General features: G+C 42.7%; 1 protein-coding gene across 1 annotated transcript in view; it reads left to right on the top strand.

Annotated features, from left to right (window-relative positions):
• necab2 (N-terminal EF-hand calcium binding protein 2) overlaps positions 1-18769 on the top strand; it is a 100754-nt gene that overhangs the window by 20627 nt on the left and 61358 nt on the right. The window contains exons 3-5 of the mRNA XM_061077152.1: positions 13193-13301; positions 17524-17549; positions 17863-17960. Coding sequence (XP_060933135.1) covers positions 13193-13301; positions 17524-17549; positions 17863-17960 — 233 coding nt within the window. The remainder of the gene's footprint in view (positions 1-13192; positions 13302-17523; positions 17550-17862; positions 17961-18769) is intronic.

Raw genomic sequence — 18769 nt, 5'->3', positions numbered from 1 at the left:
AGTCAGTGATTTATTTCCATTACTTTAAAATCGAATCGATTCTTCATTGCCATTTTACATCACTTACCTAATTACTCATCAGTTAAATTGATTAGTGACATAACTAATGTCTTTATTCTCGTCACTTAGCTCAGTTCCATCAAAGAGGTGTTTCTCAGTCTCATTAGACAATGTGTTGGTCTGTGGAAAATCTGAAAGTAGCGAGTCTTCAAATAAAATAAAGTAAAAAATGCTGTGTGATGTGCAACGCTGCCATTTTATATGATGATAAATATAATGTAAACAATTTTCTTTGCATCTTATCGTAAAACAGTTCAGTTCTCTCCTCATATAGATTTTTCATTGTATTTTAGCTGTAGTCCTGTTCCCACGACTCTCCACCAATCAGTGGGTCAAGCCTTGGCCTTGAAAGAACAAGCCTTGAAAGTTTGAAAAGCCCTGGAAGCTAAAAAGAACAATCTGTCCACTTGTTTATTTACCTCTCTCCTCTTCCAGCCCGATGACGGAGGCTGGAATCAAACTGTGTAATTCAGGAAATTGGGCAGAAAAACAGCAGGATTGTGAAAAGGGATAATTTCCCCCCCAATGGAAATGGTTCCCTTTGAATTCACTGGCAGCAAATAGAAGCTTCCAAGTGCTCACGTCTGAAACACTCTGGCCCAAATAAAAGATGCTTGTTCTTGTAACGAGAACAAATCAGGCCACGCCTCAACACAGAATGGACATCTCACCTGGCACGATCCTTAATGTGCCCCATGTGACAGCATTAACAACAGCAGGACCGACGTGTCACGTGGAAATGACCTCGTTTAGCTCGCTCTGGCTCTATTACCTGCCATTAAACACCATCAGGCTGCATTAAAAAAGCACCTTCGTGGGCAATGGTAGTCAATTACTGGCCGGTGAGGAAGCATATCTGGCTGTAACAGGAACCATAAAACACTGTTTGTGCAAATGAGGGCTCCCCAGAGGGCTGACTGAAGCAGGAGAGGCTGCCGATGGGCTTCAGATGCACCTGAATGCATCATCCTCGCCCGTGCACTGACACGCTGCTATTATCTGCCATCACCCAGGATTACTCATCATTAGGATAGACCCTCATGTGCATATAAACCACACACAATCACACACATCATCGTCTCCGCCCCCGCTCTGCCCATTGTGTTGTGTGTAGTCTCCACACACTCCTCTAATAATAACGTTATTATGTTCAGCCAGCAGATTGATGATGATTACACATCATTCCACTCTCCGCTGAGACAGAAAATAGATAAGAGTGACAGATGATCATCAACCGTGGCTCATCTCTTCATCCAGACAGGCGGCGTGTTGTTTACACCAGAGAGCTGTCTGTCGCTGGGAGATGGAGACGATCACATCCTTCTCATTAAGACAAATCATGACCCGCGTCTCTGTTTTTATTAAGACTTAGGAGAGGGGGGTGGGGGGGTCATGTTCTGGCAGGATGTGGCACAGATGAAGCCCCGACAGTGAAACTCTGGCTCCTCACAGAGAAGCTGGTTAGTCTGAACTCAGGTGTGGGGAAGCCTCTTCCTATCAAGGGGCCATTTCCATTTTTATAACTTCCTTTGAGGGCCATAATAAATTATTGAATCCATATATCACACTAACATCTCTAATGTGACGGCTGCTTCTCTGTTGTGAAGCGTCTGACGTCAGATGGTAGTGATGAGGTCTCTACTCAGTGTCTCTGCAAAGACAGCAGTTCTCCCTCGTACCACCATGGGGCAGAGATACTGCTGATACCTGTGCTACTAAATTGACAGTAATTATTATTGAACGTGTACTTTGACTTCTTAGTTATGCCCAGGTCCCATCCACTCATAATCATAAAGGTGGGGCTTATGAGCAATACTGCAGCTGGCCACCAGGGGGTAATCAAGAAACAGAGAGTATAAATATTTCTTCTGAAAAACACTACAGCCAAAAAAGAAAATTATCAACTTTTAAAAAGTACATAAATCGATAACATACAAATTAATTAAGTTTGTTCAAATTGAGCTCAAAAATGTATTTATTAAATTTGATAACTTAAAAACTTAAGCCATCAGCAACTAATGATATTAAAAGGACCTGACAGACATACGACACCAACACATGATAAATATTTACAGAGTTGTATGTACAGTAATATAAAAACATGTTTTATGTGCACATTATATATAGTTTTCACTGTGCATTCATTTGAATGTTGTTGGATTTATAAGACCACGGTGATGGTGATGCATATTTTACTCTGAGCTCTTTAAGTACGAATCGATTTCCCGGGTTGTTCTGAAGAATTGGATTCAAGGGCCTGACTGCTGGACGAGTGCAGTAAAACATGACAGAGGCTGTATTTATTGTCAGAGTTGCTGGGGAGCAGTTGTCAGGGAACCCACAATGCACAGCAGCGTTCTGCCTGCACTGACATTATTACCGTCCATTACCGGAGGGGTTTCAGATGGATGTCCATGGGTGTTCCTTTATTTCTGTCCTGTATGAAAATCACCCTGCAGAAGCTTCAAGTTCCCCTCAGACGAACTTTCATCAGTGGTTATCCATCCGATGTGTCCCCCATTTACCAGAGTGTCAAAGTGACATTATTATCACATTTAAAATGAATGTGTCAGCAAGCAGGGAACATTTTATTTTTTTATGTTACTGCCACAGACTCAATATAATGATGGACGACATGATGGCTCCTGAAAAGTGAAGCTGAAGCATCGCCCCAGATGCCTGGCTGCAAAAGAGGTTATCAACCCCACCTCCTCCACGTTTGTGAATGGGACATAGGCCAAATTAAAAAGCTAAGCTACACATCAAATAAATGTGTGTATCCGCCGGGCTTTGATTCCACCACACCAGATCACTACTGCACCCATCGCTGAGCCTTAACAGTGAATTAGCCTCCTGGGGCAATGAGCATTCATTTGATTTAGTTGTTGGTTTATTTGTAGACAGCAGATTCATCTTGCCCAGTCGGAAACATTTTTAATTGAGGAACATTATTCATATCTTCCAAATGATCATCCAGATTAAGACCGAAATACAATGGCTTCTACAGTCTCTTGTTTCAAACTGCATTTACCATCAAATTACACACACCTATAGATATCAGTCCTCTAAATATGCTGGAGTTTTTTATCAGATACTTCATTATTCTCTCTCAATGTTCTCCAGTCTCTTTCTTCCATTTAAGTTTTGGTGGGAATCCATTCAGCAGTTTAACAAACAACCCGACAGGGATGGAAGCATCTAGGAGCGAAACAGAACATTTTGTCCTCAGACACTGTGTTCACTCTTCCTGTCCAGTGGCGTTGATGACCCAGTTTGCAGAGCAGTGGCCCGATGATCTCACACTGGTGTCACGGTACCTGGTGTCGGTATTATCTCTGATCCAGAATCCGCCTGGCTGGCTGGAGTGAGCTGAAGGCTGCATGTCTCCTGACGTTCAGCTCATTCCGGACGTGACACTGTTGAGTTAATCGAGGATGCTAAGCAGCCTCGGGTGTGACTGTAAATGAGAACATCTGTTTATGCTCATTGTGGAAGCAGAGCAGTCATTAGTGGTGTAACACATTTAACCAGTGCCTTGCTCGAGGATGATTTTATAGAGCTGACCACGGCCGACGGTAAAATCCTGCTGCCGAGGAAGTTGATTGGTTATAACGTTTTTTAATCAATGTCTCTTGACGCAGTGCTAAGGGAAATTATAATTTTGTATAAGTTTGTGTGTTGTGTGTGTGTGTGTGTGTGTGTGTGTGTGTGTGTGTGTGTGTGTGTGTGTGTGTGTGTGTGTTCCAGGTGGGCTGTGATGATGGATAGGGAGAAAGGATGAGAGCTGACAGCTCAGTAAGAATCACTGTAGTTCCTCATCTATCAGATTAAACAGCTGGCAGCCACACACACACACACACACACATGCATTCACATACCCAATGGTAGTGTGCATGTGTGTGTGTGTGTGTGTGTGTGTTAATAGCATAAAGAAAAAGCAATGGTGATATCCTGAATCTGAAATGAGGGTCAATTCCCCCTCTTCTTGTTGCTATGACAACCCATCATGTAGCGCCCCAAAAACAATGATTAACAGAGAGAGAGAGAGAGTGAGAGAGAGAGAGAGAAAGAGAGAGAGAGAGAGAGATAGAGAGAGAGAGAGAAAGCCAGCATTCTAGCTCTTTGAAAACACAACATTAAATAAAGTAAAAATAAAGTAATAAAGTGTGTGTGTGTGTGTGTGTGTGTGTGTGTGTTTGTGTGTGTGTGTGTGTGCGATGAAGGAACGCTGAGTCCCTCTTCCTCCTCGGTGTGTGTGCTGCTGTGTGCAGGATGTGGAGCCCAGCAGGAAGAAGGAAGTGCTAATTGCTTGTCTTTAGTCTGCAGTGAGAGAAGAGAGAGCAGTTAGCGCAGTGGGTCCACCGCTCTGACCGTCGCTCCACTTCCTCTCTTCACTTCCTCTCTTCACTTCTTCTTCTTTCACACATACACACAACGCGCTCGTGGTCTGTATCGGTGAAGATCTCATAAATCTGAAGTCTCTGCCCCGGAGTGTTCACCCCCAACCATCTCGTACCGACGTGTCCTCCCCTGGTGCCGGTCAAACCAAGCTGTTCCAGAGCAGGGATTAGGTCAGGGGCAAGGAGGAGGAGGAGGAAGAGGAGGAGGAGGAAAAGGAGGAGGAGGAGGAGAAGGAGAAGAAGGAGGAGGAGAAGGAGGAGAAGGAGGAAGAGGAGGAGGAGGAAGAGGAGGCCTGATTGAAGGGAAAGCCTCCACTTTTGAGCGGAGCTTACCCTGGACCAAATTCAGACAAGAAATATCTCTGTGTTAAAACTCAGTTTATCAGTAAACAACGTGCTCTGCCACCTGAGTGGAGTGTTCACTGTCACTGCTGAAGTGGGGACAAAATATAAAATTACTTATTTATTGCAGGGAATTTCCTAAGGATCAAAATTCACACGATTTCTATTTTGTTTTTAGGAATGATCCCCAATATCTGAGACAGCTCCACCTTGAGCCCTATCAAGGGTCTTTGTCAGTGGTAAAACAATGAAACACACTAGTGTAAGCATCACTAGGGTTATTTTATTTTCAATTTCTGCCAATAGATCAATTTCACCAAAATCTTACAATTTAAAGCACTCAAACAGATATTATTCCTCTGCATAGAATAATTATCTGTCTATAAATCTATATCTTAAAAGGTTGCTCTCTGATTGGTTTATTGTATGTTACATCAAAGGCATACTGCTAATAATTACAGTTTTTCACAATTGTTAACACACATTTTTCAAAAGAAATAACGGCTTTCTCAAAAATGCACACAGAAAACTGAAAACCTCACACACAAAATGCTAAACCTGACACTCCCTTTGCAAGATGACTCTTTGCCATCAAATCTCTTCACCGTTCACAAAATGGAACTTGTGTTTTCATTTGGTACACACAGCCATATTTTCAAATGACACACACATACCATTTATTGAGTACACACAACTAAGCATTTGCTTGCGAACTTCCAAGCATTTACAGCACACTGAAGTGCAAAATTGAAAACACAATCATCGAAATGGAACACACAATATGAATGACAATGACTCTGGAGAATTAGCAATTTCTCCTTTTGTAAAATGTCTCAGTGTAGGCCAAATTTTTTTATAGTCAAACATAAAACAGCACACAAATATGCAGCAAAAAAAAGGTTTATTTCGGAACACACAGAGAACAGTACAGTGCTGACACAGACAGCATGAGAATGCAAGTTCAACACAGTGGGCTACAGTGAGACACTGTAGAGAAGGAACAATATTGGATTACAATACATGCATGTGTCAGGTTTAGGATTTTGTGTGTGAGGTTTTGAGTTTTCTGTGTGCATTTTTGAGAAAGCCTTTATTGTTTTGAAAAACGTGTGTTAACAATTGTGAAAAACTGTAAACAGCATCTTTATCGCCCCCTGGTGGTTGATTGCGGTATAGGTCAGAAACTCAGCCTCCTCCATATCAGTGGAGGATGGAAGTGTTCATGTCCAGAGATTGATTGACTTCATTTGTGGAAAGTAGGAGGAAATAACGATGTGTTGTTCGTGTGCTTAACACCAGTCGGCTAGATCGTCACAGTTTATATAGGACAAGTTTTATATGTAGGGCAGTTTTTGCGACACACAATCTTGCTGGTGCAGGGCAGCTGGTAGTTTGTGGGTCAGGTCATCAGCAGATGTTCGACATTGGGTTTCCATAATTTACCCTTCTGATAATTTATTTGAACAAATTTGATGTAAGAACAGAATAATTTATAGAATTTGATCAGAGCAAAAACAACAACCCCCGTCAGGTGCCTCTGAATTTAATTTTTTTACTTATATAAATCATGCTTGTGACAAGTGCAGACAACACAGACAAGTGAATCACATTTCCGATCTCTCGTGAATCAGCTCCCTGCTGTTCTATGGGGTGGAAACGACAGGCTGCGGCGTTTCACCACCTGTAATCTGCACCGTGATTATGCAGATCTGCCTTTTCCCATGATTGGCTGAACACCGAGGTTTTTAATTGCATGATTTGGTTTGTGGTATTTTCATGATGAAGAGCTTTGATGAAAAGAGAGATATGAAAATGTCATCGTGTTTGTGACGCCTCCTCTCGACGCTGTAATGACACCTATTGACATTAAAAGGAAACAAAGCCGGGTTTCATTCGTTCTGGATAATGTGAGGGGGAGATTTTTTTTTTTATTATTATCCAGATAATTCTTAATCAACTGCTCTAAGATTTGTAGTAATTGTTATTGAATTTATTCACGATTTATCAATCAAATTTTAATCCTCCACCAGATCTGACAGAACTGTGACGCAGGTTTGCAAAGGTTTTCGACTTGGTGCTCTGAGCTCACTTGTCTCACTTGCCCTCTAAGAATTGGACGATAAGATTAGCTCTCCTCTGATCTTCAAACAATAAATAGCAAGCCACCACTACCAGTTAGTGTAACTCAGCAGACTGGAAACAGGAAAACAGCTTTGATGGCTTCGTGTGAGGGTGAAGAATTCCAAACGACCAGCAGCTCTGAAACCATAATGTGTTTGTGTTGTAGAGAGGAAGTTGTGGCTTGATGTCTGGTGTTATTAGCCAAAAATAACTGAACAGGGCCGGGTCCGGAGAGGCTGGCGAGTGGTGAGAGGTCGTCCTCTAGACCCTCTGAAGGATTTGACACATTGGATCACACTATCCCATTAAAGGTGTGACCAAATAATGTCTCATATTATCTAACTTCAAGTTCACAAAGGTCTCAGCTCAGGCCACTGGTGTCAAACCTTACACCACTACCATTAAAAAACAAACTATTCTTTTTAAGAGTTTATAACAGATTTTAAATCTTTAATCTTGAATCCACACTGCAGAACCCAGTGATCAGTTTGTCCGTTCATCTGTCCATCTGTCTGTGTCTGTTTGTCTGTAATCATTTCATTCCCGGAGCAGAACATTAAAAAAACATTTGGACATTTTTCATTAATTTCCCATTATGTGATTATGTGATTATGTGATAGAGAAGTGGTGGGGTGTTTGCAGATATTTTTAATTGGCCGGTGGATTATGTTTTCTCCTTAAGACCCTTTTGTATCATCGGATTATCACTAATACATCAACATGTAAACAGGACACAGTGTATTTGAAGCGGATATTATCGTAGATAGGAGATTGAAGCTGTAAAAAAGTAAAATATTTTCCTCTGAAAAGTTGTGGGGTCCAAATTAAGGGTTGCATACAATTCTCAGGTAATGCTCAATACTTAAATACTAAGTTGTAATCCACTACTTTATAACAATGGTCTACAACATAATTTACTTGTATACAACAATTTACAACAAGTTACAACAGCTACAGAGTGAAAACACTATTACCATAATATGTTTTAAAGTCATGTAGACAAAATACACAGTTTAACTTTCTCTCTCTCTTTTACTTTAGCCCCAAATCTTCAGTCGATGTTTTGCCTGTTCCCATCTCCCTCTTGTTGCAGCTGTCATCTTCCAGTATGAAGTTCCCTTTTTATCTAAATGATTTCCCTCCATCAGCCATTTTGGACGGTCAAACAACCATAATGTCAGCGAACAGAGCGGATCGTCAGTTCTTCCATTGGAGGAGACCGGAGGCTCGTGGACGTTGCGTCACCTCCTTCGTAGCCGACGTTAGAGCTTAGTGGAGAGTGGTCGTTGTAAATTATTTACATTGGGGTTTTCTTCGATGCGTTTCAGGTTGAATTGGTGGCTACAGCACCAGGACTCAGATGATGGGAATCAGCTTGAATGTTCAGTTGATGCAGTCGTGTATGATGAGGGAGCAAAGCTTAAAAAGAGAAATATCCCCTTATATATAACAGTTTGTGTGAGAGTACGTCATGTGTTAAAAAAAACACATAAGTGGGACAAAGTGGAGCAGGAATAAGAGGAGCTGTAGTTTTTTGTCAGACACGTAATTTGTGTTTGTATTTTATCCTTCAGGAAATGGGGGTAGCTCACTATCTGCTCCGGCTGACTGGTGTGTGTGTGTGTGTGTTTCTGTGTTTCTGGTGTGTTACTGGAGATTTCCTAAGTGAGTCTAACCGGGCTAGCTGGCAGCGAGCAGTAAATTGGGTCACCGCTGAATTAAACACCACTGCCTCGGCTCTCAGTGCGGCTCGGCTGCTGCACCAGAGAGGGACAGGTTGGAAACAGTCGTGGCCACAGAGGCTGAATAAACAGTCGAGCCCGGGCGGACGGGGACAATGCGACCGACTGCTGCTGCGGCTGCGAAGGCAAGAAGTGACATTTCAGAAGCCGGCCGCAAACAAACATGCCTCCTGTCACGGAAAGGTTATGCCAAGCGTCTCTAAATGACGGCTTGTCTTTGTGTGCAGCAGAAACCGACACGGCACGACACCATGAGAGCCTGAGAGGACTTTGTGTTTCTCTCATGAGGAGGGAGAGGGAGGATAAAGTATATGAAGGGACTTATAGGGTAATAATATAATATTATTAAAGCTAGGGTTGGTAATCAATCAATCAATCAATCAATCAATCAATCAATCAATCAAGTTTTATTTGTATAGCCCACATTCACAAATAACAATTCGTCTCATGGGGCTTTAACATTGTGTGACATCCTCTGTCCTTAACCCTCAACAAGAGTAAGGAAAAACTACTAAAAACCCTTTTCACAGGTAAAAATATGTAGAAACCTCAGAGAGAGCCACATGTGAGGGATCCCTCTCTCAGGACGGACAGAAGTGCAATAGATGTCAGGTGTAAGAAAACATCATCAGGATTTTTAGCAGCATCCATTAGGCTAAACATTTTTCAATACTATGTGTCAGGCAGTCCCGCTGCAATCACAGTCTCTGGCCAGCAGCAAGACCACGATCCAGCATCAGGATGGGATCCACTATAATCCACAGTCATTGTCCACCGCCGCCAGTTAGAATCCATTATCAGCTGCCGCCTCGGTCGTGGTCCCTCATCATCCGATGCCAACGCGACAAAGGATCCTCCATTACAACGACGATCAGCTGGCACGATACAGAATCCACCGAACTGGATCCACCATTGCGACCTCCGACACACGATCCACAATCATAATCCACGTAATCCTGGAAAAGCTAACGAGAGAGGGCTTCACTTTGAAAATATACAACTGAAACATCCCAACTCTGCCTATTGGCCCCCCAACGTCAAAGCTACCCCCCCAAAACAAATGAACTACACTGACTGACAACTCCTGTGACTCGCTCGCTAAAGTCTGTCTATCGTCGTTGCTTTGTTGTGTTGCAGCTTTGTGTTCGTCTCTCCGGCTCGTGAAGACTCCGAGGCCGGTGGGCGACTGATTGGTTTTCAGTCTGAATGAAATGCCGGGTCTTGTTTATTACAGTCCTGCCAGGGCCACAGACACCGATGTGTTTTCCTGTTCTTTCAGTCAACTGCTTTTATCGATCGGGACCTGAAGAGGATTTCAGCAAATAAAACTTTGCTGTAGTGAGGTTTAGGGAATCAGGAGAACCATCCATTGTCCACACAGCTTATCTTTTAAGAGCTGCTGGGGGGCTGGAGGAGATTCTTGCTGACATCGCGCGAGAGTTTACATCCTGGACAGGTCGGCAGCGTAACACAGGGTGGATACACACAGACAATCAGACAATGTAGAGTCTTCATTTAATTTAACTCCAGTTTTCATGTGTTTGGACTATGGGAGGAGATGGTACAGCCCAGAGAGACTCCACACAGAAAGACCCTGGCTGATTTGAACCGTGAATCTTCTCTGTGTGAGGCGACGCTGCACCCCACAGAAAGTAGGACATGAGCTGTACAAATATGGAACTGGTCCTTTCTTGTGGAATTCTTAGAAGTCTGTATCCATAATTCATGTGACGTCTTTTCTCCTGAGTGGTCAGAACTCAAACCAAACAAGAAAGGGCCACTTGTGCTTGATATGGGTCATCGACCAAAAGCTGAGGCCAGAAAACAACCGCAGAAAGAAAAAATGAATCAATCCTTTAGGTTACAATGAGAAAATGCATAAACATTTTGTTCCCTAATGCTGCGACTGGGAGTGGGGAGAGGGAAAGTGTAGAGCAGCACATTTGAATTCAGCCTTTCTGGAAAGCCGCAGTCCTCCTGCCCCTGTGGTTTCCCCAGCGCTCTGCAGTGGTCCCATAGCTCAACCTGCTGCATCCAGTCAGCCACGCTCAAGGACAACCACACTTTGAGGGCAAGGAAATTAATATTTGATATCTAGCTCTGCATCATGTGGTGAGCTAGACACTCAGGCGTACAGTACAGGCAGGCAGATACAGGGTTTACTCAAAGCCACGGATAACCACTCCCTTCTGAGGAGTCGGCCACAGAAAATCTCAGACTGGATCATAAATCAAGCAGCAAAAAGAGACGTCGCTGTGTATATTTATATTTATAATCTGCAGTATATGTAGTTAGGTGCACACACGTGATCCTTTTAAAGTCTTTATGCTCCAGAATGATCTAATCATGTAAAAACATTATTGCTGGAAAAGAATGAGACCACCACAGTCTTACACTTTTGAGTGCAGTACTTTTTGTACTGCAGAAATGTCCAGTATGAATATAAGTCCTATACTTAGAAAAATAGAGCCACACATTTTTGTACTCTAAGTACATTGTACACAGAGGCTCCATAAAGGAGCTTATAATTGCCCCTCATGAGACCCAGAAGCATATCCACCATAAAGGCCTGAAGAAGTAAAGACTTTCTCTGGGTTTTTCAGAAACACACCATGAAAATACAGTTTTCTTTCTTTCTGCCCTGCTGTGTTTTGACTTCACCACAGTGATGTACAAGTTTATTCTAGCCTTAGGACACCATGTTGGGTTTGGTAACAGGAGCATATCCTCTGACCTCACCTGGGAACAGACGGGAAACTTTCAACCACATATTTCAGCAAAACTTTCCAACTATTGTTTTGTCAAACTGAGGCGAGTTTAGCCAATTTTGTCCATTTTGGTTTTGTGAAAACATAAGGAACCATATTTGGACGTATAAGGGATGGAGTCTGACTGCTTAAGCCCCGCCTACACTAGCACCCATTGGATGATCTGGAGAAGTGAAAAGAGCCATTGAGACCATAAACCAGTTCGAAAAATAGAATGTTACTCCTTATTTCGCCCTCTGCTGTTCATTGGAGAGATGACACGTTTCAGCCTTGGCTTCTCTTTCCGAACTCGGAGTTCACGTCAGTTTTATATTGAGCCGTACTGAGCCTCTAACCGTTTTAAAGGGGGGTTCTCATAGTGTTGTGGGTTTGACATTTCTCTGTGCGGAACAAGGATTAAGGTTGAACGTGCATGATTGAAAAACAATCTCGTGGAGGGAGTGAAGCACTCTGGGAACAAAGTCTTCAATCAAAAGAAAATGTGATTGATCTTTGCAGGAAGCACTGATTAGTTACGCTCTTGTCTTTATTACAGCAAGGTGACAAACCCCCGACAGCGAGCAGAGGCGATGCTGACGGTTGGCACAGAGAGCAAGGACAGCGCTAAGTGTTTGATTCAGGGGATTTAAAATGTTAAACTTGTAAACAGCTGTAGTCAAATAGATCCTGCAGCTTATTCTTTCTGCTTGTGTTCACAATCGTATTAACATATTGTGCAACTTCCCCACTAAATGAAAACTCTGTCTCAGATTCGTATAAAGGCGTCAGTCATTGTCCATGTTACATTGAAATAATTAAAATACATTTGCTGGAGTTTACACAACAAGATCCAGTCTCACTTCACGAGCTTGCTGGTGATCGATGCTTCTTCAGAAGGCCTTGAGGTTTGGGATTTCATTTTGCTTTGTGTTCTTACCAAAGCACAGAGACAGACAGACAGACCGCAGGGATAAAGTGAAAGTGTTGGAGAAAAACCAAGCACATGCCGGATTGATTTCACAGCAGATTGAGAAAGCACTCGTGGCAGAGTTCACATGGAGCGTGTGTATGTGTGTGTGTTTGTGTGTGTGTGTGTGTGTGTGTGTTTTTGTGAGGGTGGGAACATGCAACAGCAAACAGGTATAAATATCAGCCGATATGAGACTTTCACAGAGATACCAGCATCAGAACTTGCCGTTCAAACCAATATGGATTCTTTAATTTTACAGAACAAACAACATAGAAAACATGACATTTTCTTAATTAAAATTCTACATTTTGTGTTCATATATGTGTTTTCTTGTTTTAGAGACTGATTCATAATAAAGTTAAATGTTTAAGTGTCAACTATCAAGAGTCAGTGACAAGACCTGATTCGTTATCGGCTTAAAATATGTGAGAAATAAACACTTTGACTGAAGAAATTGATCCAAAACCACAGACTTTTATCAATGACCTTAAAGATTTCAACAAATGTTTGTTGGAAAAGACATTGAACAGGATGAATATAGTATTACTGATGTAATACAGGTGGGGGGGTTGAGCAGCTTCACTATTTACATGTTACTTTATTTCCTTCAATCCCCTTTAACAGGTAAAGTAATTTACACGATAACTTAAACTGACAGTTCCCCCATAATAATACTATGTTGTGATCATACTGTTAAAATTGTGTGATATTGAACTCATGATTTAACTCTGTGTGTGTGTGTGTGTGTGTGTGTGTGTGTGTGTGTGTGTGTGTGTGTGTGTGTGTGTGTGTGTGTGTGTGTCTCTGCAGATGATGGTAAACTGTCTCTGGACGAGTTCCAGGCGTTCTTCTCTGACGGCACGCTGAACGAGGAGGAGCTGGAGAAGCTGTTCCACACCATCGACTCTGATAACACCAGGTCAGCACTCACTACTGCTGCATGCTCGTGTGTGTCTGTGTCTGTGTGTGTCTCTCTGCCTACAGCAACACTGCTTAGCTCCTGCATGAAATACGTGTGCATGTATTTGTGTGTGTGTGTGTGTGTGTGTGTGTGTGTGTGTGTGTGTGCTCACTCCACCGTGACTTTTGTTTTTGATCACATCTCACTATCAATTATGAAAAAGATGAAAGATGCATGCAGCTGCAAAGCCTCACACCACATTTTTTCAAAGTGTGTGTCTCTCACTCTGTGTGTGTGTGTGTGTGTGTGTGTGTGTGTGTGTGTGTGTGTGTGTGTGTGTGTGTGTGTGTGTGTGTGTGTGTGTGTGTGTGTGTGTGTGCGTGCGTGCGTGCGTGCGTGTGCATGTGCATGTGTGTGTGTGTGTGTGTGTGGAAAAGCAGTTTTTTATGGAAAAACCTTTAGTAAGCGAAACCTTCACGTTTAACGACGAGCGCGAAAATGAGAAATAAAAAAAGACAGTGGGATGAAACAAAGAAAGAAGCGACTGAGGGAACAGCAGCGTTTCCTGTTTCTACATCTGTCACTTTCTTTTCTGCTTTTCTTCTCATTCAAATTTAGTTTTGCATTAGTGCTCCGGATCCTCCAGGACTTTAAACCTTCCTGTGGCTACTTGTCCTCGGGATACTCTTTTGATTGGCCTTCAATAAGTCAATGTATTGACCCATTTATAATCAGCATGGTCAGTAATCGGGGGGGGGGGGACCTGCAGGTTTCCACCTCTGAAACCTGCAGGTCCTCGAACAAAAAGGAAACCACGCAGAACAAACGCTGACCTTTATAGCTGTTGTAGAATTGGATTAGGTTCAATATATTTATATATAAAACTCCTCCACAGGGCTCAGCCTTTTTTTCCCTTTTAAATCAGCGCAGGAAGTGAACCATGCAACCAACTGACGTCAGCCATCTTGCCTCTGGAAAGACTTTATAAATCTTACTCGCTGCAGTGGACGCAGTCAAAAAAGTTTCTGCTCATTACAGTTAAGTGGCCTCGCTGCACGCCAGGCCTCGGCAGGGTCACGTGACGGCAGATAGGGTTATTGATTGGTCCCAGTGAAAGCAGGATTGACGGCGTAAGAGTTTCCTGTTGTAGCAGGAAGTTGATGGATGGGATGGAGGGATGAGGAGGAGACTGAGTGATGTCCTGCCTCCAGTCGTACATCTAACTCCATCTGTCGTCGTTTCCTCAGGTTTCCATCTTTCTCTCCTCATCACTCTGTTCTCTCAGTCTCACGGTTCTGACTGGTTTGAAGTGCTTGTGCTGTAATGTTGCAGGAGACATGAGCTCTGAGCTGAAATACAAACGTCAGGAGGGTTTTAATTTGTTTTCTCCAGCACCTAATAAATGGATTTTACTCGGAGTCAGTGAGGAAATCACAAGTCTGATTTATTGTTTAGTCAGTTCAACAAACTATGAAGTTCTAGAAGCTCAAATTACATAAAAAGGACAGTTGAAATGTTCACTGACAATCAACTGAAAATCTTTTGGAGAATAATTAGATATGATAACTTTTACACTAAGGCAAAGGAGATAAATTCTGCACACATGTAGTATTTAGTATTTCTGTCTAAAGTAACACAAAGAGTTTATAACTTATAATACTGTAGCTACAACAATTAAAGGAGTACTACAGAATTGTAATGTGGGGTTTCCCTTAAAGAGGAGACTCACACTTTTTAAAGAAATGGTTGATGTTGTTCAACAAACAAAAAATACATCTTTCGTTTTAGTCCCTAGTGCAGATCAGCTTCAATGTCCCATAATGCAACTCAGTTGTATTTTTGCATTTGACCTTCTCCGCCTGGGAAACACATTTTAACCCATGAAGGCAGCAAATCTACGTTACAAAATCTTTAATTTCTCAGTCTCTGAAGCAGATTGAGACAATAAATAGGGATAAATAAGGTGGCTGAAACATTAGACTTTAAGTGAGACTTATTACCTCTTCCCCAAAGTTCGTGAACAGTTTTTAGAGAACCATTAAAGCTGACATCCCCTTGTTTCCCTCGAACACGTCTCTTTATCTGCATCTTCCTCATTGTTGTTTTATCCGATGCACCTCAGCTCTAATCTGCTTCAATATCGCTCTCCTCGCTCAGATCGTTCATCATCGTCTGAAACGCTACTTTTCTGCCGACTAACATCTCCAACAAACAAACAAACTACATTTTCCATAATGCACTCCGCCTCTTCTGGGAGTATTTCAGTGAAACACAATGTTTTTCTTCAGTCATAAGTCTTGAAAAGGTGACATCATATCAAACCTGCACGTTTCATCTGTTTCTAAAGGGAGAGGCACACAAACGTCGCACACGGTTTTGAAGGTGTAGACACGTATACACTGCATCAGGTCCAAATGGGTGAAAATACAGTCACATTGTTTTAAAGAAACGTGAAAGCTGTGTTTTAGTTCCTACCACAGGTTAAGTTCAGAAAATACTGGATCCTCTATGTCCCATAATGCAACTTGATTTCGCTGTCGATCCTCTCAGCCTCGGAAACGCTCGTCCACTTCAATGGCGGAATCAAGATTATTCTTTCAAGTTGAGCAGTAAATTGAACTTAATGATTAAAATCAGTTGAGTTTTTCTTTATTGTGCATAAAACACATCAGACTTCACTAAGATTCTGTGTGAAAGCACCGAATCAGCACTCTGCATTTAAATAGATGTATGATTTTAATGAAATCTAATGTCATAGAAACATACGCTGACTCTTCTTGCCAACGATATGTTTTAAACCCCAGGATTAATGTGACTTGAATATTATTACCAAGCCCCGGGGGGGCCTGCGTCGGTCGCAGAGAACCACATAATTACCGGTTTATTTCCTGTGTGAAAATGCAGCGGACATCTGGAAGCGCCGTTTGGATAGTAAACAATCTGCCTCTGTTATTTTAGCCAACTGAATAAACAGGGAAGTACATTTGATGTTGGATAGAACCGGACTTTTAAAGCCCATCTGTCACAGGGATAGATCAGGACTCATGCTGGCAGACGCTCTGCAGGAGGAAATCTAACTGCAGCTTAATAAAATCATATGAGCCATTAACAAATCAGCCCGTTCATCAAGGGTCAACCAGAGAAAGCAAAGCAATAACCTGCTGATATCTCAAATATTTCCTGATTTATTCCAAGAACCTTCTCCTTTTTCCGAACAGTCATTTATGATGAAGATGAACAGATGGCGTCTTTCCGTCAGTCTGTTCTCTCTCCTCAGTTCTCCCATCATCAGTTACATCTCATCCCTGTTTTGGCTGCATGAAGAAGAGAGGATCTTCTTTTCCCCTTCTCTTCCTCCATGCTGCTCCTCCCTCGTTCTCCTCTACAGCCGGTTTCATAGATGAACTCCAGAAAATGAGATCCAGAGCAGGAGATTCTGGGATGAAACACGTCAAACCACTCGGCGTGAGGCGTGGCAAAGCATGCAGGGCGAGACGTTTACATTTTACTGCAAAGAAAAATTGCTATGAACAACATATTGACACTGATGTCGGCCCTATATTTGTTCTGCGCCGGTTTTGTGTTAGAAACGTCATCAACACCCCCACTCTCTTCCGGAGAATCTTCTGTTACACGTATTCAGACATTATCCAGAGCTTTTACTAGAATGCCGGCAAGAGAAACTCCAGAGAATGTCCCCAGTCTGTTGTCTTCTCACCTTCAGCCCCTCTGGACCATGTCTGCAGAGTCAGTGCAGGTCTGAACGCTGCGTTTCTCTCCTGGTCAGTCGACCGGGGACAGTCTCCTTTACTCCAGAGCAGAATTCACCGTCCAGCTGAGCATGAATGATGGCAGATTGAGTCAGACTCCTGTCAGTCTCGTTAGGCTGCTCGCTGCCTGCCAAAGACTGTGTGTGTGTGTGTGTGTGTGTGTGTGTGTGTGTGTGTGTGTGTGTGTGTGTGTGTGTGTGTGTGTGTGTGTGTGTGTGTGTGTGTGTGTGTGTGTGTGTGTGTGTGTGTTGAGGTGATGAGCAAGCAACAAAAAGAGAAGGATTCATTCAATCATTAAATGTCCTGTCCTATCCGTCCTGTATTTATGCCTAAATGCCAAAAGCCTTTCCTCAGTTTCTGACCCTGCTCTTATACTTCTCCCTTTCCTTCCCTTCTTCCTTCCTTCCTTCCTTCCTTACATCCTTCCTTCCTTTTTCTCCCTCTGCTGCTCCACTTCCATGCTTTGATAGTAATGTTGACACGAAGGAACTCTGTGGTAAGTGTGACCACATACACACACACACACACACACACACACACACACACACACACACACACACACACACACACACACACACACACACACACCTGCCGCTGCCCTCATTCTCTGTCTTATCTATTATTGAAAAGAATTTCTCCGTTGAAATGCAATTATTTTGTCAGGAAAATATCTTAATTTAGCTCATTAATTCCAGTTAACCGTCGCAAATTACTTTGTGACTCTTAAAGTTGTGCAAACCTTGTCATGTTCCAATTACAGTGTGTGTTTCTGTGTGTGTGTGCGTGTGCGTGTGTGTTTCTGTGTGAAGACTACTTTGCTAAACACATGGGCGACTATGAGGGAGTTCTGGCCTCGTTGGAAACACTCAATCTTTCCATCCTTAAAGCCATGGACTTCACCAAGAAGGTAAGAGTGTGTGTGTGTGTGTGTGTGTTACTGTACTTTATACATAATAATAATATATAATATCTATGCACTTATATTTGTGAAGCCTATTTAAGTATCGACCCTCCAGAGTGAGGACATTTTGACCGGCCCTCATTTCTCAATGGACTGTTTGAGGTGTAAGACTTGGTGTTAGGGTTAGAATCAGGTTCAGGTTAAGGGCTAGGGAAGGTTTTATGTCAATGAGTGTCCTCTCTAAGATCGAAATACAAACATGTGTGTGTGTGTGTGTGTATGGCAGTCAGCTGCAGAGCTGTAATGTGTTATCCTAGTTTTTCCCATGTGCTATATATAGCAGCTGGTGCACAGCCCCATTCTGATATCCATGTTCATGTTCCAGCCTCTTTGAGTGAGTGTGTGTGTGTGTGTGTGTGTGTGTGTGTGTGTGTGTGTGTGTGTGTGTGTGTGTGTGTGTGTGCGTGCGTGTCTGTGTGTGTGCTTGTCCGTGAACGTGTTCTTGTGCGTGTGTGTGTGTGTGTGTGTGCATGTGTGTGTGTGTGTGTGTCTCTATATCTCCATCCAGCAGCTCGGTCTTTATCTGTCTCTCAGCTGCAGCCATTCAGCAGAACTCAAGGCTACTTTCCCTCTAACGAGCAGTCGTTGTTTAATCAATCAGTCAAGTGTCTCTCTTGTTCCGTCGCTGTTCCACGTACACGCTCTCTCTCTGCTCTTCTGTCCTGGGAGCTGGGATGTTATTCTAGAGTCTGCTGCGGGCAGTGAGGAGGAGTGTTGTGTTGAGAGCGGAGCGGCCTGCTGCCTCTAGAAGTCAA

This window comes from Limanda limanda, chromosome 8 (assembly GCF_963576545.1).
Source record: "Limanda limanda chromosome 8, fLimLim1.1, whole genome shotgun sequence".
NCBI classification, from domain to species: Eukaryota; Metazoa; Chordata; class Actinopteri; order Pleuronectiformes; family Pleuronectidae; genus Limanda; species Limanda limanda.
The sequence above is the reverse complement of the archived record's forward strand: the minus strand, read 5'-3'. Positions and strand labels throughout refer to the sequence as shown.